This window comes from Chrysochloris asiatica, unplaced genomic scaffold (genome assembly GCF_000296735.1).
Source record: "Chrysochloris asiatica unplaced genomic scaffold, ChrAsi1.0 scaffold00042, whole genome shotgun sequence".
Taxonomy (NCBI): Eukaryota; Metazoa; Chordata; class Mammalia; order Afrosoricida; family Chrysochloridae; genus Chrysochloris; species Chrysochloris asiatica.
Genome location: NW_006408560.1, coordinates 21,488,154 through 21,511,367, shown reverse-complemented (window position 1 = coordinate 21,511,367; position 23,214 = coordinate 21,488,154). Strand labels below are relative to the sequence as shown.

The 23,214-nt window shown below is 41.6% G+C and overlaps 2 protein-coding genes across 2 annotated transcripts in view; one reads left to right on the top strand and one right to left on the bottom strand.

Moving 5' to 3' along the window:
• Nucleotides 1–9,047, top strand: part of PFDN2 (prefoldin subunit 2) — a 30,636-nt gene extending 21,589 nt beyond the window's left edge. The window contains exons 2-4 of the mRNA XM_006861660.1: nt 7,196–7,284; nt 7,879–8,002; nt 8,753–9,047. Coding sequence (XP_006861722.1) covers nt 7,196–7,284; nt 7,879–8,002; nt 8,753–8,929 — 390 coding nt within the window. The 3' untranslated portion in view covers nt 8,930–9,047. The remainder of the gene's footprint in view (nt 1–7,195; nt 7,285–7,878; nt 8,003–8,752) is intronic.
• An 847-nt stretch (nt 9,048–9,894) lies between these two features.
• Nucleotides 9,895–11,771, bottom strand: KLHDC9 (kelch domain containing 9). The gene is made up of 4 exons (XM_006861659.1): nt 11,245–11,771; nt 10,573–10,732; nt 10,294–10,492; nt 9,895–10,061 (listed from the first exon to the last, which is right to left on the bottom strand). The coding sequence occupies exons 1-4, from the start codon at nt 11,769–11,771 to the stop codon at nt 9,895–9,897; spliced, it is 1,053 nt and encodes a 350-aa protein (XP_006861721.1).
• Nucleotides 11,772–23,214: the final 11,443 nt, after the last annotated feature.

The window sequence follows — 23,214 nt, the reverse complement described above, 5'->3', positions numbered from 1 at the left end:
CAGCATATTGAAGGACACTGTTTTCTTATCCATTTGTTATTCTCTGTCTCTTGACTGGTACCTTTAATCCATTTACATTTAGTGTAATTGCCAATATTTGATAATTATACTGAATGTAAATGACAGTAACCAGTAAACAGTATGAATTGATTGCTGTCATTTTGCTGTATGCCTTTTTGTGATGCTGTTGGTTTCTTTGTTCCACATAATTTTCTATGTTGAGTTAATTTTTTTGTGGGTTTTCTTTACAGAAGGAAAAAAGTTAAAAATGGTTTTTGTTCAGTTACTAATAATGTTGTACCTAATAATTTAATTCAATATAGATATATTTTATAAAACACTTTTGTTAGTATTCATATAATCTAAGAAGTATTAAGCTGTTTATAACTATATTCTTCATGTATTACTATATGATTAAAATTATAAACATTACTAAGGATTCTGTATGTTCTAGTGTAAAAGAGGAGAGGGTGTGATGCCATGAATTACCACAGTGGCTGACACCAACCCTACTGACACTACTGCTTGCTAGACTTAAAGCCAATCCCAGAGCGGAGGGGATCTCACTACCATCAAGAAAGAAGATGCGTTAAGAACCTTTTAGACCAGGAGACAGAGGGAACCTGTAACACCTGAGATGGCACACAATGGCAAGAAGCAGCAGCACAGAGACAGTGTAGCAGAACCAGGAGACTGGTGCTGTGTGATGCGGGAGGCTTCCTGAGCCATGGAGCAGGGCAATCACAGTGGGCATGACAATCACAGAGCCCAGATCTTTGGGTAAGGGCTTCCTGGTGGAGTAAAATGCCTTTGCGCACTTTTAAGGTGGAGTAAGACTTGCCATTCCCTGGATGCTGACTGTCCTTCCCCCTCCAGAAATTAGAAGAGATAAGATTCCACCATGCTACCATTTTTACTGTTGGCACCTATGATGCAGTACATTACTTGATATGATGCTCTTCTAGCCAGAGTTTGTAATTCCCATCAGATAACTGGGTGGGACCATGCAAATAAGGTGTATGGACTCTAACTTGGGGATTGGTCAGTTTTGCCATCCCACTGGGTATAAAATGAGCCATTTCAGAAACAGGAACAGGGACTCTCACTACCATCAAGAAAGAAGAGCCAGGAGTAGAGTGTGTCCTTTGGACTCAGAGATCCCTGTACATTGAACTTCCTTGATCTAGAAGACAGCTATGACATCAGAGGAGCAGCAGAGAAGTGGCAGAGGGACAGTGGCAGCAGAACCAAGAGCATGAAACTGAGTGTCTTAGGGCAGGAGATTTGCTTGCAGAGTAGGGTGCCTTCAGCTAGATTTGCTGACCTATGGGGATGAGGCTTTTGGACATTTTTGGCAGCTTTGAAAGAAAATTGCTGGAGAAGGGCAGAGGTCAAGGGACCTTGTAGCTGAGAGGCCAAGGACCATAGAGAAAGTTGTGCCTGGCTGGCAAGAGGCAGTCTTGACCAAAGAACTATCCTGGGCATTTCTGATCCTGAATTGTAACCTGCTATTTCTCTATCAACTCCATAATTATGAGTGTTGTCTGTGAGTTCTGTGTGGCCATTGCAAGGAATTTTCAAACCTAACAGAGAAGTAAAAAAAGCCATGTGAATATTTGTTAGTGTCAAGATTGATTAAAAGGTTGGTGTCAGAAATGGTAAAACCTGCCTTGGATGGTTGTGATTACTAAGGTTTTGTATCAGCTTGACTGGGCCAGGATTCTTGGTGGTTTGTTTGTTGAGTTGTAGCTGTTCCCCATGATATGATTTGCTGTGATAAACCAATAAGAGGATTAAGGGGGAGATGTTGTTAAGGGCCTTCAAGTCAGTTCCAACTCATAACCGCTGCATGAGTCTGCAGGAGCAGAAAACTTCATCTTTTTCCCATGGAGCAGCTGGTGGGCTCCAACTACTGACCTTGTGGGTCACAATCTAGTGCTTATCCTATGGAAGTTACCACCACACTGATCTGATTTATGGGAGATTTCCAAGAGTGTGGCATGCAACACCTTCTATTTTACAAGAGATAAAGGAGAGACTTGAGCAGAGAAAGAGGAACCCACTTCCACTAAGAAAAGCTAGGAATGGAGTTCATCCTTTGGACCTGAGGTCCCTGCACTGTGAAGCTCCTAGGTTCAGAAATTGATTGATGTTAAAACACATGGAGATCTTCAAGGAATGCTGGCCATACAGATGTTTGAAAGGAGACAAGGACATTTTCCCACTGTGGGTGCTCTGGATTTGGACGTTAATCCTCACAAACTGAGTTATAGCCATCCACGCTTGTGGTATTTTTGTTATAGTGGTGGTGGTGGCGGTATGTGCTGATGACTATGAGTCAATTCCGACTCATAGTAACCCTGAATAGGGCTTCCGAGGCTGTAAATCTTTATGGGAGCAGAGAGCCTCATCTTTGTCACACTAAGCAGCTAGTAGATTAGAAATGCTGACCTTGCGGTTAGCAACCCAATCATAACCTACTGTACCATGACTGGTGAACTTGAACTACCAACCTTGAAGATCAAACCAACTTTGCATTCCAGCGTATTAACCCACAGCACCACACCAGGACTCATAAATGGAGTAGTTAGTTGTATTGTAAGCGGTGAAAGTGAAAAAAATGTGGACTGTAGAGGCATTCAATTTTCAAGGCATTTGTTGAAATGACTGGATAGAGTAGATTGAGATGAAAGAGTAATGGATGGGAGTAGGGAGCAAGTTGCTGGAATGACAAGTTCCTAGTCAATTTTTCTTTGATTTTTTTGGACAGGAAAAGGAATATAAGATTTGTATATGTCAGCTATTTGGATTATACTAGCTGTATATGAGCTATGTGGAGTCCTGGTGTGGCACTGTGGGTTAAATGTGCCAGACTGCAAAGCCGTTTGAACTGCAAGGTCGGTGGTTCAAGCTCACCATCTGCTCCTCAGAAACCCTATACAGGGTCGCTGTGGGTCGGAACTGATCGACTACACTTCACAACAACAACAATATGAGCTATGTAGAGAGAGTTCAGGATAAAGTACATAGTAAAGATGAGATGCTTAGTCAACTAGGGCAGTTTCTGGCACTGAAATTTGAGATACTGTTTATGGGAGTGAGAGACTTGCAAATGCTTGTGAATGGAGTGAAGGTTTACAGAGCAGATCATTAGTTTTACATTTAACAAGTCATACACTTTGTATCATATTGACTTCATACCCTTAAGTGTAACATCAGGTATCCCACTTCCTTGTATTTCTTGTTTCCTTTCCTCCTTCCCCCCCCCCCACCCTTGTAAATTTTGTCCTTAAGTAAATGCTGCCCTTTTGATTTCTAATGATTGTCCGGTCTGTGGTGTGTTCACGTTACTAGTATTGTCCTCCCTGTATACCTGTCGTTTGGCTGAAAATTGAGCCATGGCGGTGAGTTCAGTTCTAGATCTAAAGGTGACCAAGGGCCATACATAGTCTCAGGGTTCCACCAGTCTGCATAAGTAAACCTGGGCTTATGATTTTGAGTTTTGTTCCCCATTTTCTCCCACTCTATCCAGGACTTTCTAATGTGATTCCTTTCAGATCAGTTAGGACACCCTCACTTCTGAGCAACTGACTTGGCGCTGTGGGTTAATGTGCTGGACTGCAAAGTCGGCTTGAATCACAAGGTTGGCAGTTCAAGCTCACCAGGTGCTTCTCAGTGCCGCTATAGGTCAGAACTGACTCGACGGCAGTTAACAACAGCAACGACTTTCTCGGGGTTCTGGTGTGGCACTGTGGGATAAGTATTGGACTGCTAACCACAAGGTTGGCAGTTCAAACCCACCATTATACAGGGTTGCCATGATGACACACAACAACAACTACTACTTTTTCAGGTTCAGTAAGTCAATAGAACAACTCACAAAACTCAAGAAAGAGTTATACTTAAAAAGGATAACAAATCAGAACCAGACAAAGTTTGGGGGAACCCCCTATGTGAAGTTTCCATAATCCCTAGAAATGTACTCTCTCAGCACATCAATTTGTGACACTACACAGAATATTGTAAAATAGTGAAGTTCACCTTAGTCTTGGTGTCCAGAGTTTTATTCAAGAGACATTATGTGAGCCTGATAATTGCCCATATGACTGAACGCAACTTCCAGCCTCCCTACTTTCCCTGGAGATTGTGGTTCTAAGTCTGAACCCTCTTAACACATGACTTATTTTTCTGGCATGGTCACCACCATTCTGCGTTATTCATTAGTATAAACTCTCAGTTGTGGTCCGAGGGTCCTGCCTTGGTTAACAAAGTTACATCAGTCACTGGGAATTTCCAAGGATTTTGAGGCTATCTCCCAGGATCAGGCACAAAAGGCCAGTCCTCTCTGAGCAAAGTTAATTCTTCAGCTCACAGGACTGCTGGGAGATTTGGCATTGGATTGAATGGATGGGCCCACTGTTCTCAGCTGACCACAGGAATCAAGGTGGTATTTCTGCCTTTTGAGAGAAGACCATAATAGTAATTAAATGTGTTTTACTGCTTACGGAGCTGTGTCACATTCATTGGTTCATGTGATGGATACAACAGCTCTATGAAGTAGATAATAGATGCATTTCACAGGTGAGAAAAATAAAGCTCAAAGAGGTTAGATAATGTAGTGGTTTTCACATTAGAATTATGTAGAGATCTTTTTTAAAAAAAACAAAAAACTGAGTGGGGGGGTTTCATTAATTATGATATTTCTCTAAACCTGAGTGGAGGAGCACCTGATGTCTTGGAAAGTTACCCCCCAGATGAGCACTGACCTGTCCATCCCAACCTAGCCTTCCAAACTAAGACAAATCTCCCCACTAATAAAGTGCCAAGTGTAATGAGAAAAAATAAAATAAAAAATACTGAGGGTGGGATCTCATCCCCAGTGATCCTGAAATGGTTCTAAGGCACCCCTGTTAATTTTTTTTAAATTAATGTATAATAATGATTCATTAATAGGCAAGGCCTAGAGTCTTATTTCTTCTTGGACATACCAGGGTATGGCCACAGTGGCCAGTGGTCTTGGTGTGCTGACCTTGAACATGAAGGCCCCAGAAGGAACAGCCTTCTGTGGGCCCGGATCTTCTTCAGCTCCGCCAGGTCTTCACAGAGCTTGTTGTCTAAACCATTGACAGAACCTGACTGTATTTATCAACCTTCACATCTTTGTGTCTGTTTAGGAACCAGTCCAGAATCTTGTACTGGTGTGGATTCTGCATAATGGTAATGACACGTTCCACCTCCTCCACAGTGAGCTTTCCTGCTCTCTTGGTGAGGTTGACATCTTTCCTTAACACCATAGGAGCATTATCTTCGCCCCTCACCCTAATGGCAGTTCCTTTCTTTCCACATTTTTATCTCTTGCTGTTCATCTGATAATTCTTTACAAACACAGTTTTTAGAGCAGTGATGGTAATATTACTACCCAGTCAGACTTTCATACAATTTTCATTCTCTGTGCAGCATCTGGGAAACTGTTAGTAATCACTTTGGACTTTTAGATATGTTATTGCTTGTGCCTCATGTGCATACCCTTCCAAATTCCTCCTCATTCAAGCTTCAGTTACGGCATTCTCTCTCAGGAGGAAGCAGCATGTAGGCCACAGAAAATTATTCTGGCCAACTATGTTTTTTCTAAGTGAGTGTCTCTGAAGGGTGATAGTAAGTAAGTCACGGAATTGAACACAGTTAAAAGAAAGGCAAAGTAAATAGGCCACAATGAGTTTAGTAACTAGGGCAGCTTCAGGAATCTCAGGAATAGGAATGGAGGATCTTCTGTTTAGGACCACTAGGTGTCTTAGCTCCAACTGCCTTCTGTACCTGTTTGTTTCTTCCCAGAATTAAAACTCTTGAGAGACTGTGGCATAGAATAGATCAGTGCATTGTGATCAAAGGTAAGGGCCTTGTTGGTGTTGGGAGTTCTATAAGAACCCCATGCAGTTGAGGGAGAGATACTGGGCAGACCCAAATATGCCATTCATTACAAAGCTTTTTTATGTTTTAAAAAAACTTTTTATTGTGAACTGAGTGAAGATTTACAGAGCAGATTATCAGTTTTACATTCAATAAATTTTATAACTTCATTTCATTACATGGTTGCAGTCCCCTCCATGTACCATCAGTTAACAGTTTTTACCCCTATTCACTTTAACTTTTTTTTTTTTACTTGTAAATTGGGTGAAGGTCTATAGAAGAAATCAGTTTTCCAGTCATACATACTTATTTTTCAACCTCAACTTTCAAGTCAACTTTTTACGTTTTCCTTTCCCTTTCTCTTAGTTAATTATTTCACAGCTTCTGTTTGTTTGTTTTTAACTTTTTATTGATTAACTGAAGGTTTTACAGAACAGATCATCAGTTTTATATTCAATAAGTCATATGCTTTGCTTCATGACAATGATTGCCACCCCCTCCAGGCACCAGTTAACAGTATTGACCTCTGTTCACTTTAACGCTTGCATTCTTCTTGTGTCTCCCACTACGTTCATCTTTCCTCTGCCAACTTCCCTCTTGTTATATATATTGCTTTTCCCACCACCCACATTATCATGTGTCTACCCTCTAGCCAGTGATTAATTTTCCCTTCCTTCCTACCTGTGGTAACCATCATAGAATGTTTCTTTTATCAAGAAAACCTTTTCTTACTATTTACAACAGTGGTGTCAGGCAATATTTGACCTTTTGTGATTGACTAATTTCACTCAACATAATGTCCTCCCTTCTTACCTGCAAGTCTACATAGATACTTCTGTAATTCACCCCTACCTCCATATTTTCCACCTAGTACCCACCAGTGAGTCCCTGAGTGACACAAATGGTTAAGCACTTGACTTCTGAGGTGGTTTGAACCTCAGAAAACAGGTCTAGCAATCTGCTTCTGAAAGGTCACACAAGGGGTTGCCATGACTAGCTGGCAGCTAACAACAATAACAGCATTCCTCATCAAACTGTAAGTTACAGGGAGCCTAGGGCCAAATCTATTCTCTTATGTCCCCCAGTACCTAGCAAATACCTGGTATTCAGTAGGTAATCAGCAAGTGTTTGGTGAATGGAATTCCAGATAGAATTTCAGATAGCACAAACTTGTGCTCTACTCCTTTTTCAAGGAAGGTGCCCACTATTGTACCATTGTAAAGCCTGCTACCCTATGTACTGTCTTGCATCTCTGCCATTTTCTTTGTCCCTTCTTTATCACTTTTAGGTAATAGCTGGCTTTAACCGCCTTAGGCAGGAACAGCGAGGCCTGGCATCCAAAGCAGCTGAGTTGGAGATGGAGCTGAATGAGCACAGGTTAGGAAGCTGGGGAGAAGGAAGCAGCTTCAATACAAGGGAACTTCAAAAAGTTCATGGAGAAATATACAAGATAATGGAATTTATTTGAAGTCATGCACCTCAAAGAGCATGTGGTTTTAACAAGTTACATATACATTTTCCCATGTACAAAATAGACCCCTACAAAATTATTGCTAGGAACAGAAAATTTAAAATGTTTTTTGAATGACTAGAATGAATATTAGTTCTCTTAAGAATCAATGAAATCATATACACATTCTCATAATATGGCATAGCAATAAAATTGTAGAAAATATTTTTAATAGTACAGGCAAAAGTTAAATTTCTACATTTTATAACTAAGAATATAAAATAAGACATTTTATTCTCTTTTGATGTTTAAATTGTTTTAAATGGATTTTTAGGAGATGCATACAAAAATAAATAATTTATATCTTTGGGTTTCAGATTATAAAGTTAAAAAGATAAGGGGATTTTTTTCCATGACCTTTTGAAGCTCCCTCATAGGAGAGTTAGATGGGCCATTTTGTGAGGGAGGGTTGCAGTAGAGTAGGACTGACTTCTCAGAACCTGTGTTGTCTCCAACTCCAGCCTAGTGATCGATACGCTGAAGGAGGTAGATGAAACCCGCAAGTGCTACCGCATGGTTGGAGGGGTGCTGGTGGAACGAACTGTCAAAGAGGTGTTGCCTGCCTTGGAGAATAATAAGGAGCAGGTGAGCAAGGATCCCTGAGTAGACGCTCTGGGCAACAAAGGGGTAGGGAATAAGGGGAGGCAGGGAATCTGGTAGAGGAGTCTGGGTGGGAGCTTATGTTGAAGACAGCAAGCATAAATAGCTTAGAATTTTCTTGGACAAGAAGGGTTGCTGGTTGTCTGCCTGTTATCATGGGCTGAATGGGATGGAGAGTTAGTGTCTTGCAGTGTGTGTGTGTTCCATGGAAACCCAAAACCAAACCCATTGTCGTCAAGTTGATTCTGATTCATAGCAACCCTATTAGAGGACTGCCCTAGAGTAGAAATGGTAATCTTTACAGAAGCAGACTGCCACGTTTTTCTCCTGTGGAGTAGGTGGGAGTTTAAACCACCAGACTTTTGTTAATAGCAACACACTTAACCATTGTACCACCTGGGCTCCTTGGCCTGAGGATAACTGCATCAAAATCACCGGCAGACTAATTTAAAATGCAGCTCCAGATCTCACAGAATCAGAACCTTTGGTGGTGGCGCTCAGGAAGGTGCCCTGTAAAAATAAGCAACCCAGGTGATTTTTATGTACACTGAAGTTTGTAAACTACTCTCTTTGAGAAAGGAATAACTTCAGTGGCTGGGTTCCATTTTTCATACTTGATTAAAGGTGAGCTTTGAGGTGTTCGCTCTCCTTCACTTCTCCCAGACATAGTCCAGACCAGGTGGGAGGAGGGGGTTCTGAAATCCTTAAGTATGTAACCTATATCTTGCCTTCTAGATCCAGAAGATCATTGAAACACTGACACAGCAGCTTCAGGCAAAGGGAAAAGAACTAAATGAATTCCGGGAAAAGCACAACATTCGTCTTATGGGGGAAGATGAGAAGCCAGCAGCCAAGGAAAACTCAGAAGGAGCTGGGGCTAAAGCCAGCTCAGCTGGAGTGTTGGTCTCCTAGGGATCAAGGCCTTTGCATTTTTTCTACCCTGACTCCCACATCTTCTAATTTTTCTTTATTGTTATTATTTTCTCTGCTATTGTAATATTTTTTGTTAATTAAATGTTTTGGTCAGAATGCTTAGCTTTAGCCTGATGCTTTCTCCCAGTATTAGGGGTAGAAATTGTATGATGCAGAGGACCAATAACAGCATGTGATTTGTGGTTTTGGTTCCACCGGGATAATGGCTCACAGTGTCAGAGTGGTGGTGGTGGTCGTGTGCAATTAAGTTCATCCCAATTCATAGTGACCCCATATAGAACCTCACAAGGCTATAAATCTTTACAAGAGCAGAAAGTATCATCTTTCTCCCACAGAGTGGCTGATAGCTTTGAACTGCCAACCTTTTTGGCAGTTGGACTCGCTACCAGAGCTCCTTGTAGTATCAGAGTTGTTGTTGTTGTCAGGTGCCATCGAGTCGGAACCAACTCATAGAGACACCACGCACAGCAGAACGAAACAATGTCCGATCCTGGGCCAACCTCACTACCGCTACCACACTTGAGTTCATCAATGATGCCACCTGGCTAATTCATCTCGTTAGGGGTCTTCCTCTTTTTCTCTGACCCTCCACCTTACCCAGCATGACATCCTTCTCCAGTGACTGTTTCCTCCGGACAATATGTCCAAAGTATGAGAGATGGAGCGTAGCCATCTTGGCCTCCAAGGAGCACTCTGACTGCACTTCTTCCAAAACAGATCTATTGGTTCCTCTGTAGGACCCCTGTTTTATCTTTTCCCTTGCAAACAAAGATGCATTTACTTATTTATCGCCCTCCCCAAAAGATTTAGCGATAAATGTTGACTTTCAGATTGAACTTTAAAAACATTTGAAATGAGTCAGATAACTTTGGTGATAATGTTTTATGGTTTGCAACAAAACAGGCTTTGGTGGTATGTCTTGCCACATTTTCTGGCACTGTTCGTTAGACAAAGAGATCCAAGATACAAACCTGTGGACTAGCTGTCTTGCCATCCTCACCAAAACCCCCAACCAGGTAAAGATGATCATTCCAAAGACAGGTCCGATGGCCCACGCGTTTCAGCCCACTGTCCGCACAGGGGAAGTGGAACCACAGAGGAGGAGACTTGCCTGTTGGGTGGGGCAGAGGGCAGTTATTGAGGCAAGAACACTTTGACACCCATAACAAAGCTTCCCCATTATTTTTCTCTCTTGACTTGTGTTCCTCTTCAAATGTTTAATACTAGATGTATCTGATGTGCTAATCCTCCTCCCTACCCCATCACTCCATCCTTTCTCTTTCTACAGCCTTCAGGTTCTCTTCCCACCTTTCCCCCTCAGTCACTATTAGGCTGGCTCTCACGAGTATCATAGATGTAGAGGTCATTGCAGATGGTGTCTCTGGTTCTGGTCAGAGTTTCTCCACCAAACAGCACAGCAAAGGGCCCCACCACGGAACACGAGTGATGCCGTAGTCCCCGGGGACCCTGCCGGGACCCTTGTCCACTGCTCACAAGCCTTGCAAGCTTTTCCATCAAATGGGGGGCCACAGGTGGTTCCTCCTTGGAAGAGAAAGGAGGGACTGAAGGAATTTAAGAATTACAATTTTAGCCCCCTTATACAAGATGTGAATTGATAATACCTTAATCTTCCCAAAACTCCAATGTCCAGCTACTTCTGGTTCAGTTGAGTTACATCCCCCAAAGAGCAATAGCTCATGACCTGGGTGGGGGCCAGGAGTTTGAAGCAAAGCAGCACAGTGACCTGAGCGGGAGGCTGTGTGGCAGCCTTCTTCCTTATAGCTGTGGATATGCAGAAATTCAGGCCTGAGTTGGGTTTTCTGGAAAATGTAAGTTAAGTGCTGTGTTTAACGCCTTAGTCCCATTAGGTGTAGGGAAGATGAGTGCCAAGGCTGTGTCTCCCCTTCACCGCCGTCTCTCTCCCCCCACCCCCCCAATTTTCAACCACAAACACCATCCCCTTCTTGTCCTGCTTCAGTAAGTTCAGTCAGGTGTCATTGATACTTGGGGTACCTCAGCATATCATTCTGCTCCTCCTCGGCTCCACCCTCCTTATATCTTATCATGAAAGAAAATTAGGCTGAGCAGGGCTAATAGAAAGGGCTCAGTGGTCAGACCTGCCATTCCTTAACTATGCCTCTGGCTCCACCCCCATCTCAAGGATAAAAAAGAGGCATGGGTCAGTATGGTAGGTCAGATGAGAGGGGGGAGATAATACCAGCGGAGTTCAGACATTGCTTTTCCAGAGTGTGGACAAGGAAGGGTGCTGGGGTTTTGGCAAGGAGTTGTCATACCAATAGGTTCGGGCACCAGGGTCCAGCTTTAACGTGTAGATGCTTCCATAGCGGCGCTGGGTGCGGGTACCACCCTCCCGGCCAGTCACCCGCAGCTCTCGGTCAGAGAGACGGGTGCAGGTGTGACTACTGAGGCCTGCAGGTGGGCAGTTACCGGGGGTTGCGGTCCAGGTCTCCCACATTCCACGATCTGTGTCCAGGGCGGCCACTGCAGCCAGACGGCGCGACCCGTCCCATCCGCCCACCACACAGAGCCAGCGCCCGCCGACCAGCGCAGCATCGTGGTGGCTGCGCCTTGGACCTCCCGGGGCTTCTACCCTGACGGCCTGGCCTCCAGCCGGATCGAAGGCCACCGTATCACTGCTGGGCTCTTTAGTACCTCCGGCTAGGAGACCCCCCACCAGATAGAACCGTCCCCGCAGTTCCGTGCAGGAATGAAACGCCCGCGCCAGAAGCGCGTTCCGTGCCACCGGCCGCCAGGCCCAGCCCGATCCCTCCGTCCCGCCGTGGGGCGCTGCCACCGCCATGGGCCCCGATAGGGAAGAGGGCTGCAGAGTCTACACTCCTACATGGGGTCCAGACACTCGGGTTCCCTGGAAAGGCCGCTCTACAGAGGACTAGTTTCTCTCCGTCGCTCAGCAACAACTTCCAGGGCTGCAGTACGACCGCTGCAAACTTAAGGTCGCAAAGCACCGTTTGCCGTGGAGCCAAGAGACCTGGGGAACTACAGGAAACGTTACAGAGCAGTTGCTATAGTGACAAGCTATGCGCGGTCACTAAAAATCCAAAAGATCAATTCTTAATTAGGGGTCAGCAACCCCTCAACTGCGAACTGGCATGGGATTGTGACTTTGAGGTGCAGGTGTTGCTCCGCGGGAGTGGGGGTGGGGTGAAAAGGGGCCATGTCCTTTAGGCTTGTGGGGTTTCAAATAAGGACAGACCTCCTCAGGGATAAATTAGGAAGGAGAAGCAAAAGAAGGTAAGACAGGGAAGCTACTGAGACTTGGATTCCAGTCCCAGTTATGCCTGACTCTCAAGGTGACCATTTCTAGGTCTTCTCAGTTTTCCTACTTGTAAAATCTAATGGTTTATCTTTTTTTTTTTTTTTTTTTTATGTTTCTATTGTGAATTATGTGGTAGTTTACAGGGGAGAACATTAGCTTTACATTCATCGTATCGTATATCGTTTCATTGCCATGGTTAAAATCCCCTGCATGCATCATCAACCAACCCTAATTGGTTTATCGTGTCTTTCCGGCAAGTCTGTGGTAATGAGTTGAGGGTCCTGATTGATTGGGTTAGAGCGTCCTTTCAGCTTTGACCACTAGAGGGTAGCAGAACCCAGTCTCTCGGTACATTTTAATTGTATGATTGGGGGGTGGGAGAAATACTTTAGGCGTACTTGAGACTTGGCGAACTTTTCACTACTGAGCCCTAAAGTAGCACTTCCGTATTTCATTTTGCCACATACAACACAAGGAAACTGAGGCATTGAGGCGGCTGGAACTCAGGATTAAAGGCAGGGAGTTTCTTCTGATAAGATCCAGGGTTAGATGCTGCCTAGCCTTAGAAACCAGATTGGTGTGAGGTGGGAGGAGTGAGAAAAAACAGACTCCTGCTCCTCCCTGATAATTTTCCTGTTATTCAAGCCAGGTTCCAAAGCTGCATCTTAACTCTTTCCCTCCAGGACTCAGTGAAGAATGAAGAGGCCCAGATTCAAGCTGTTTAGTTTCACCTGCAGGAGGAAATGCGAATTTCAATTCCCAGCATGATTGGGGTGGGGTAGAAACAGGACCTGTGTCCCTTTGTTGTTGTTAAGTACGGTGGAGTCGATTCTGACTCATAGTGACCCTGCACTGGGTTTCCGAGGCTGCAAATCTTTATGGGAGCAGAAAGCCTCATCTTTCTCCCGCGGAACCGGAACCGCTGGTAGTTTCGAACTGCTGGCCTTGAGGTTAGCAGCCGGTTTCGTAACCACTACGCTACCAGAGCCTAGGACTGAGTTATAAAGTGGGGATGGCTGCTACTTTTACCTTTGGTTTCTACCCAGCAGCTTCTTCCTATCATACCCTGAGACACTGAGATCATAGGTTCTAATACCACAGCAGGACTTTTCCCCTCTTGATCCCAACTTCAGGTCCTTGGAGAAAATAGCATGAGGAGAGTGTGGGCAGGAAGGTGAAGTTAAAGAGACTGGAGGTTACCTGGTGCTTTTCTTCATCATCACCTTAAAGCTGAGACTCAACAATAGCCCACACAACTATGTTGTAGTTAAGTGCTAAGTCTGCCAGACTAGATCCTCGGTTTTCCCATGGTAAAAATCACTACGTTCACTGCTCCATAATTGGCTGAAATCTACAAGCCAGTCTTCTCTCTAAAGCAACTGACTGACTAGTCTCCCAATAGCTGGATTCAGATCTATCACATTCCTAGGATTTAGGACAGAAACAGCCTGGAGGTGGGGTCATTTTGCTTAAAGCCTGTATGCCCATTTTAGGCTCTTGGTTTTTGCCCATGTCTGAATCTGTTCTGCCAGATTCTCATTTTCTTTCTCTCCTGGATAGAAAAGGAAACTCCCCACCCCAGGGCCTTTCCAGCTCCTCTCTCCCAGCTTTGTTTTTCCTCTTTTCCCAGCTCTCATTCTTGACTCTGAGTAGGAATCTCACTTGAAAAAGAAGCCTGAACTTCTTGACTGTCCCCTCTCCTGCTCTATACCTCTAGCAGTTCTGCCTAGTAGCTAGAGGAGACAGAAAAGAAGGTATGGGATGGGGGTAGGGGGTGGAGAAGAGGAAGAGAGAAAGAAAGAAAATGAGCCAATCTGCATGATATGATTCAGTGGCATCACTGTGATTGGTGTTAGGATGTCACCGTCCTCAGCCATGGACCTCCTCCTGTATCAGATCATACAGCATTCTTAGTAATATTTATTATCAATTTTAATCATAGAATAATATGTGAGAACTATAAATGTAAATTGCTTAAATGTAATTGTTGTTGTTCTTGTTAAGTGCTGTTGAGTCCATTCCGATTTATAGCTACCCTAGGATTTTTGAGGAACAGCTGGTAAATTTTGAACCACCAACACTGTAGTTCAAACTAACCTGTGGTCCACTGTATATTTTACAGCACCACACCAGGACTCCTTAAATGTAATAGTTCTTAGATTATATATATACTAACAAAATTGTAAAATCTTTCGACGTTGATTAACAACAGTATTAGTAACTGAGTAGAAGCCTTTTATTAAAAAACAAAAAACGTTCTATTTTGTATTGAGTGAAAGTTTGCAAAGCAAATAATCAGTTTTATATTCAACAAATCATATACTTCAATTCATCTCAGTGATTGCAATCCCCTTCATGTAACATCATTTATCCCATTTCCTCTCTGTTTCTTATTTCCTTTCCTCCTCCTTTCCTGACCCTTTTGAATTTTGTCCTTTGATCTCAAATGGTTGACCATTTTTTGGTATTCACACTTCTCTAATGTTGTTGTCTCCCCTATATACCTATATATTGCTTGCTGAAAATTGAGCCACACAGGTGAGTTCAGTTTTAGACCTGAAGGGTGCTAGGGTCATAGTTGAGGGGTTCCACCAGTCTCTGTCTGACCAGTATGCCTGGTCTTTTTATGATTTTGAGTTTATTTTTTAAAAACATTTTATTGTGAATTGAGTGAAGGTGTAAACTTGTTCTTGTAGCATTTACAGAGCAGATTATCAGTTTTACATTCAGCAAGTCATGCACTTTGCTTTATTACATGATTGTAATTCCCTCCATGTACCAACAGTTAACAGTAGTCACCTTTATTCATTTTAACTATTGTAGTCCTCTGTATCTCCCACTGTTTTCATCTTTCTTTTGGCAACCACCCTTGTATTGTATAATTCCCTGTCCTGTTACCCATGTTAACATGTCTACCCTCTAATCTGTGAATAATTTTCCCTTCCCTTCTCCCTGTAACTCATCGATTGTTTTCTTTTATTAAGAAAACCTTTTCTTAATGTTTTACAACATTGGTTTCATACATTATTTGTCCTTTTGTGGTTGACTAATTTCTGCTCCCGTAAAGATTTACAGCCCTGGAAACCCTATGCAGGGTGGCTGTGAGTCGCAACTGACTCCATGGCACCCTACCACCATCTTCACCACCAGGTTTGTTTTACTTTAAGTACCCCTATATTAACTGGATTGGATATCCTGGTGTGGCACTGTAGGTTAATGCGCTGGACTACAAAGTTGTTTGAACTGCCAGGTCGGCAGTTCAAGCTCACCAACTGCTCTTTGGAAACCCTATACAGGGTCGCTATGGGTTAGAACTGACTCAATGTCACTGACAACAACATATATCTAGATTGGGTTCTGGGTAGTGTTATCATGCATGGTAATCTCAGGTTGTTGTCTGTGATTGTTGGTTTCAATCCAAAGAACAAACACCCTATAGTATTTTTTGTAAAGTTAGTCTGGTCATTACAAATTCCTTTAATTTCTGTTTTTCAGAAAATGTCCTAATTTTGCCATCCTGTTTGAGGGACATCTTTGCTGGGTATATGATTCTTGGTTGGCAATTTTTTTCTTTCAGATTTGTATATGTCATCCCATTGCCTTCTTGCCTGCATGGTTTCTGCTGAGAAATCAGAGTTTAGTCTTATTGGTTCTTCTTTATAGGTAACTTTTCATTTTTCCTGAGCTGCTCTCAGGGTTCTTTCTTTGTCTTTGGTTTTGGAAAGTTTGATTATTATATTTCTGGTGATTTTCTTTTGGGATCTATCCTGTTTGGGGTTTGTTTAGCTTCTTGTGTGCTTATCTTCTTCTTATCTTTCATGATGTTAGGGAAGTTTTCTTCCAATAACTCTTAGACAATGTTTTGTGTGCTTTTTATTGTCTTTTCAGATCACCCATAAGTTGTTCCTCTTCCTGATGTCCCACATAACTCTCAGATTTTTTTTGGAATTTTTTCTGATTCTTCTTCTAGCATAATAGTATTGAGAGATTTATCTTCAAGCTCACTAATATGGGCTTCCATTGCTTTGAATCAATTCCTTTGTCCTTTCAATGTATTGTTCATTTCTGAAATCTTAGTACTAATCTTCTGAATTTCTAAATGCAGGTTTAGTATAGTTTAAAATTTTTCACTTATTTTATATGTTTGTTCTTGTAGCATTTTCCTGAATTCTTCTAAAATTTTTTCTGTATTTTTCTTGCATTCTTCTATCTTTCTATAAATCCTTATTGTTTTTTTTAAGTGCCATTTAGTTGGCTCCAACTCATATATATAGGATTTCCAAGGAGTGGCTGGTGAGTTTGAACCACCGACCTTGCAGTTCAAACCAACCTTGTAGTCAAATTCTTATCCTACAGTGCTGTACCAGGACTTGTACCTAAATACAATTCTTTTGAATTCTTTTACAGTTAGTTCTATTACCTTTTCTTCCTCAGAAATGTTTCTTGGATCTGCATCTTAGTCATTTATTTAAGCCATTCTCTCTACTAAAACAGTCTGTTGTCTCTGGGGCACTGTGGAACTATCATATTTGTATTTAATTGATGATTTTGTATTCTGTCTCTCACTAACTGTCTTCTGTGGGTGTAGTTAGAGAATGGAAGCGTGTACACTATTCTTGTTTGCCATTCGTGCACCTCAGTTTAGGTTGTGTTTAGCTGGTGTTGGCTATTGTCTGTCGTTGATCAGGTAGTATCGGAACTGGTATTAGCTCTTCCCTAGTCAGTGGAGCTTCAGAGGGTATAGTTGGGGGTGGGCTGTATGGACACATTTGCTGTTTTCTATTGGGTGGGAAAAGAAAACCCTCTCCCCAACACACAAGGAAACAAAACAGAATGAATAAACAAGGAACCAATAGAGAAAAGAAAATTCCTAAAGAGAATAAATAAATAAAAATAGGCAGCAACTGGAAGAAGACAATATAATAACTATAAAGACAAAAGAGGGACAGAGGAATGGTGCTATAGAAGAGAAAAATAAGAGAGAAAATAAAAAGAAAAATTTAAAGCCATTTAAGAATAAATAAAAAGAGAAAAGAGGGAAAGGAAAATGGAGCTACTGACAAGAAAATAAGAGAGGAAATAAAAGAAAGAAAATTTTAAAACACTTAGAAAAACCAGGAAGAGAAAAGATGCAAAGAAAGCAGAGAGTAGTAATGGAAGATCAAATGTAGGGAAAAAAGATGATGAGAAATGGATAACAGAAGAAAAAGGAAAACAGCAAAGATATAAAGGATGAAAATTAAGGGAATGCAAAGAGAAGAAGGAGGAGAAAAAATACACAAGCAAAAGCAATGAAACAACACAATGAAAAAAATCAAACCCCCAAACAAAAAATAGTACAACTGATGGAATCAAAGAGAAGAAAACTCAGGGTTCCTATAAGCCAAGAAGCTCACGAAATGGGTTGGGGGAGGGATGTGACAGCAGAGTTTCTGACCCTAGATGGAGTTCCTTTTGACCTTGGTGTTATTTCTTTGCAGGACACTCTGTCTGAAAGTAGTTTGTGGAGGCCATTTGATGGAGTTGGTTTCAGTATCTATTAGCACCACAGGGCAGATAGGGCAGGGTGCTCATCTTGTGGCTCTGTGGCTTCTGTAGGTTTGGAGGCAAGCCCACCTGAATCCAAGCACTCAATCGACATAACTAGGCCCCACCTCACACTGGCATGGCTCCTAACCACATGGCTCTAAATTCCTGGAGAGCAGAGTATTTCTGAATACTCTGGGGGTGGATGAGGGTGGGAGCTGGCCAGACCTCTGGTTACCTTTCCCATCTTGTATGTGAATCTGCTCTGCCAAGCCTCTTTCTGTTGACAAAACTGCTCACAGATGGTTGCACTGTGTCTGGCCAGCTGTTCATGAGTCAGTCTCCCTCTCACCATCTCTGCTCAGCATCTCCTCCCAACAAACACTCAATCCACTTCTCTACCCTTTTCTCTGAAGTTCAGAGTTCTAGAACTTTAACCTGTGCCTGTTTCATTTGGTCTCTTGTATCTTTGTGGTAGAGGGTCCATGTAGTGCATCTGCCTAGTCTGCCATCTTGCTGTCCCTAATTTTGAGTTTTGGTCTACATTTTCTCCCGCTATATCAAGAATCTTCTAAAGTGATTCCTTTCAGAGCAGTTGGTATTGGTAGCTGAGGACCAACTAGTTCATCAGTTCATGGAAATTGATGCTTATGTACTCCATTAGTATTTTTTTTGTTTCCAAACATCTGCAATGTTCATCACTTCTTCCCTCTAAACAGAGAAAGACCAATAGTTACACTTTAGGTGGCCACTTATGAGCTTTTGAGATCTGATTCACTACTTACCAAGGTAAGGTGTAGACTACTGTTTTTGTGGACTATGTTATACCAATTGACAATGGTGTCTACAGAGACTATGGTCCTGGGTACAGCAACTTAGTCCATCAAGGTTTTTGGTAATGTCTAAGTTCATAATTTTGACCCCTATATGCTCCACCATATTCATGGATATACTTTTAGTAAAAGTAAGTAAATACCCATGTACAAATAGCCTTTGTCAAACCTTTATATATTTGTGGGATCATTAAGGGAGAAGAGCGGGAGTGGAGTGTGGGACCCTATTCAGAGAAACAGCCAGAGATGGAAGCATAGATGATGATGTGGAGAGATGGAGCGGCTGGAGACTCTACTCATGGAGAGAGAGGGGCTGTGTATTGGCAGCTGGGAGGCAGGCTTGCAGGGTATGCTTTTTGGTTGTTTGAGTGATTATATATTCCTGAGTGTTTTGGTGTACATCCAAAAACAAATAAAACAGAGGGAATAGAAGCAAATACTGTTGAATGGTAATGCACAGAGGGGATTGTAATCATTGCAGAGGGGCCAAATATGATAGGATGAATGTAAAACTGATGTTCTCCCTTATAAACTATCATTAATTCACAATAAAAACTTAAGAAAAAAAATTTTCAAAGGAACTCTTTGGGATGATAATATTCTTTATTCTCCTTTGAGTCAGTTTACATGACTGGGTACATTTGTCATATTTATCTATCTGTACATGTACATAGGATGAATTTTATTATATGTAAATTGTATTTCAATAACTTGACTTTAAAAATATTTTTAAGAAGCAACTGAACTTACTGATTCATGACATTTTACATATGGCACTTGTTATATGTACGCTTTCTGTATGCTATCAAATTATATCTGATTCTGTAATATTCTATAGTTATGATATCTTTATAACACTTTTAAACACCTATTATAAGTCATTTATAAGGTGAATTTGACAATAATTTTGAATTTAGAAATAGAAACATATATTTCTATAATACTCTTTGCCCATTAAATATAATTGTTTTATAAAGTTGTTCTAGCATTAAAGAATATTTGGTTGTTCAAAAAAAAAAAAAAAAAAAGGTTTGCAGAAGTACATCAATAATAGGGAGCTGCCAAAAATTCAAGCTGGATTAAGAAGAAAACATAGAATGAGGAATGCCATTGCTAACATCAGATTGATCTTGGCTGAAAGCAGATAATACCAGAAAATTGTTTACTTTATTGACTAATACAAAGGATTATCACAAACTGTGAATAGCATTGCAAAGGATGGAAATTCCAGAACACTTAGATGTGTTCATGCAGGACCTGTACATAGACCAAGAGGCAGTCATTAGAAAAGAACAAGGGAATACTGAATGGTTTAAAATCAGGAAAGTGTGTGTCAGTCACGGTTCTGTCTTTCACCATACTTATTCAATTGTATGTAGAGCAAATAATCTGAGAAGCTAGATGCCACAAAAAAGTGGCATCAGAATTGAAGGAAAGCTCATTTAACAAACTGCAATATATAGATGATACAATGTTGCTTGCTGGAAGCCGAAAAGACTTGAAACACTTACTGATAAGACCACAGCCTTCAGTACGAATTGCAACTGCAATTATAACGAAAACAAAAATCCTCACAAATGGACCAATAAATAACATCATTATAGACAGAAAAAGTTCATGTTGTCAAGGGCTTCATTTTACTTGGGTTCACAATCAATGCTCATAGAAGCACTATTTAAGAAATCAAAGGGTGTATTGCATTGGGCAAATCTGCAAAGACCTCTTTAAAGTGTTAAAGACTAAAGATGTCACATTGAGGACTAAGGTGTGCCTGACTAACACCATGGTATTTTCAATCTTCTCATATGCAAGGAATATGCAATTAATAAGGAAGAATAATTGATGCATTTAAATTATTGTGTTGGTGAAAATTACTGAACACACTATGGACTGCTAGAAGAACAAACAAATCTATGATAGGAGAAGTATGGTCATTGTGCTTCTTAGAAGCAACAATGGTGAGACTTGGTCTCAAGGACTTGGGACATGTTATCAGAAGAGAACCTGGCGAACAACATCAGGCTTGGTAGAGGCTCAGTGAAAACGAGGAATATTCTTAATGAGATGGGTTGACACAGTGGCTGCAACAATAGGTTCAAACATAACAGTGACTGTAAGGTTGGTACAGGACCTGGCAGGGTTTCCTTCTGTTACACATAGTATTGCTATGAGTCACAACCAACTCAATGGCACTTAACAACAGGTACATTGATATATGTAAGGTAAGCTTGGGGAAGAAACAATTTTTGTGTTATAACTTTACGAACATCTATATAAAAAATACATTTCTTTAAAAAAAAAAAAAAGGGAGGGGGTGCACAAAATCTTATAGACAGTCATTTTGATGTCACCCTTTGGATAATGTGACCCAATATAGTTCATAACCTCTAGTGATGTCACTGATAATGATTCACACTTTACCCCTAAGGTATCTGAAGTGGTCTAAAATGACTTATCAATGATAGGAAAACTGAAAAGGCATTAAGATAAAGGGAACGTAGACTTTACAGGGAGTCCTGGTGTGGTGCTGTAGGATAAGCACTGGACAATAAGGTTGGTTTGAAATATAAGGTTGGTAGATCAAACTCACCAGTCACTCCTCAGAAATCCTATACCGGGTCAGTATGAGTCGGAACTGACTGGAGGCGCTTAACAAGACCTGAGAGAGCATTGTAAAAGATAGGGAAAAGGGTGAGGAGGAGGACAATCAGGGCTCTTCTGTCTCTGGACTTGCTTTCATATGCTGATAATATTCAGGCATAACCTCTATTCAGGTGCAGGGGTAGGGGAAAATAATTTTGAAAGTCTTATAATCCTATGAATTTGGTCTGTTTCAGTCACTTCCATCAAGCAAAGATCTGTAGAGGCCAGCTTCCCAGATTTAGGTGTCTCTCCCACCCCCAAATCCATACCTCCTTGCCTCAAACATTCACCAAGCCCTTAACCCTTAACTCCATCTTCTGACCCTGGAATCATCTCTGGTTCTCAGCATAATTCAGTACATACAGAAAGCCAACCAAAGGTCTTAGTCGCACACTCAGGATTACCATGATTTCTCTCTGCCTATTTCTCCCAGGCTGTCTTGCCCTTTAGCCCTGTTTTTCTGTTTCCCTCTGATCCTTTTACATTATTCCCATGGTTCGTTCTGGCCCCATGCCTTCCTGGTTCCAATTCTAGATCTTTACTCTCATCTCTTTGATCAGCCAGAATAGGATAGAGGAATGACCAGGAAAAGAGATTGTAAGAGACCCAATCATGAAAGCTCATCTGAGACATAAGCTGAAAGGAGGTTTGAGAGGAGGGTGAAACTATAATCAGAGGGGGTGGGAGGGAGTGGGAATCAGGTGAATTAGGGAATGATGAAAAGATGGGATAAGAATGGGGAGGAACTGGAGCTGTTAAGAAAAACTTGGCAATGTTGGGTAGGAAACTATCATTGGGTTGTTGTTGAGTGGTAGGAACTGAGGATAAAAGGAAGTACCTGAGTGATTCCAGCAGCAGTGAGCAAGCGGCATTCAGAAATTTCTCTTCAGGTCTTTCTGTCTCTGTTTTAGATTTTGTCTCGGTCTCTTTGTCAATTTTAATTCTCCCTCTTTGAGATGTGTATATATATATACATCTCAATATACATATATTGTTAAGTGCTATCAAGTCCATTCTGACTCATAGCAACCCTGCATAGTATTTCTGAGACTGTAAATCTTTGCAGGAGCAGAAAGCCTCATTTTTCTCCTGTGGAGTGGCTGGTGGGCTCAAACCACTGACTTGTGGTTCACAATCCAGTGCTTAGTCTACAAAGCCACCATGTTCCCCCCTCTCTCTATGTATGTTGTTGTTGTCAAATGCTGTGGCATCAGCTCAAACTCATAGTGATCCTGTATAGGGTTCCCAAGGAACGACTGGTAAGCTTGAACTGCCAACCTTGCTGTTAGCAGTTCAGTGCTTATCCTACACTGCCACACTAGGACTCCTATGTTATCTAAATAAATATATATATATATTGTTGTTAAGTGCATTTGAGTTGGTTCCAACTCCTAGCGACCCTGTATAGGGTTTCCTAGGAATAGCTGGTGGGTTTGAATTGATGACTTTGTGGTTCCCAGTCCACTGCTTATCCTACAGTGCTACATAAGCAAAAACAAAGCAAACAAAAAACACAACAGTGAGACAGGAGACAACTCTAAAGGTACATTGATATGACACAGTGATATATAGATGTATATGTGTGTATATCTATATATAATTAAATGTGTTTTTATATTTTTTTCCCTTTAAGCTTGTTTGTTTCTTACCCTTTTATCTTTATCCTTAGATAGATAGATAGATAGATAGATAGATAGATAGATAGATAGATAGATAGATAGATAGATAGACAGTCCTGGTGTGGCATTGCAGGATAAAACACTGGACCTCAAGGTCGGTTTGAAGCACAAGGTCAGAGAGTCAGTTTGACTTATAGCAACCCTATATAGGGTTTCCAAGGAGCATCTGGTGACTTTGACCTGCCAACCTTGTGGCTCAAACCGACCTTATGGTCTAGTGCATTATCCTGCAGTGCGCCACACCAGGACACACACACACTCTCTCTCTCTCTCTTTATATATATA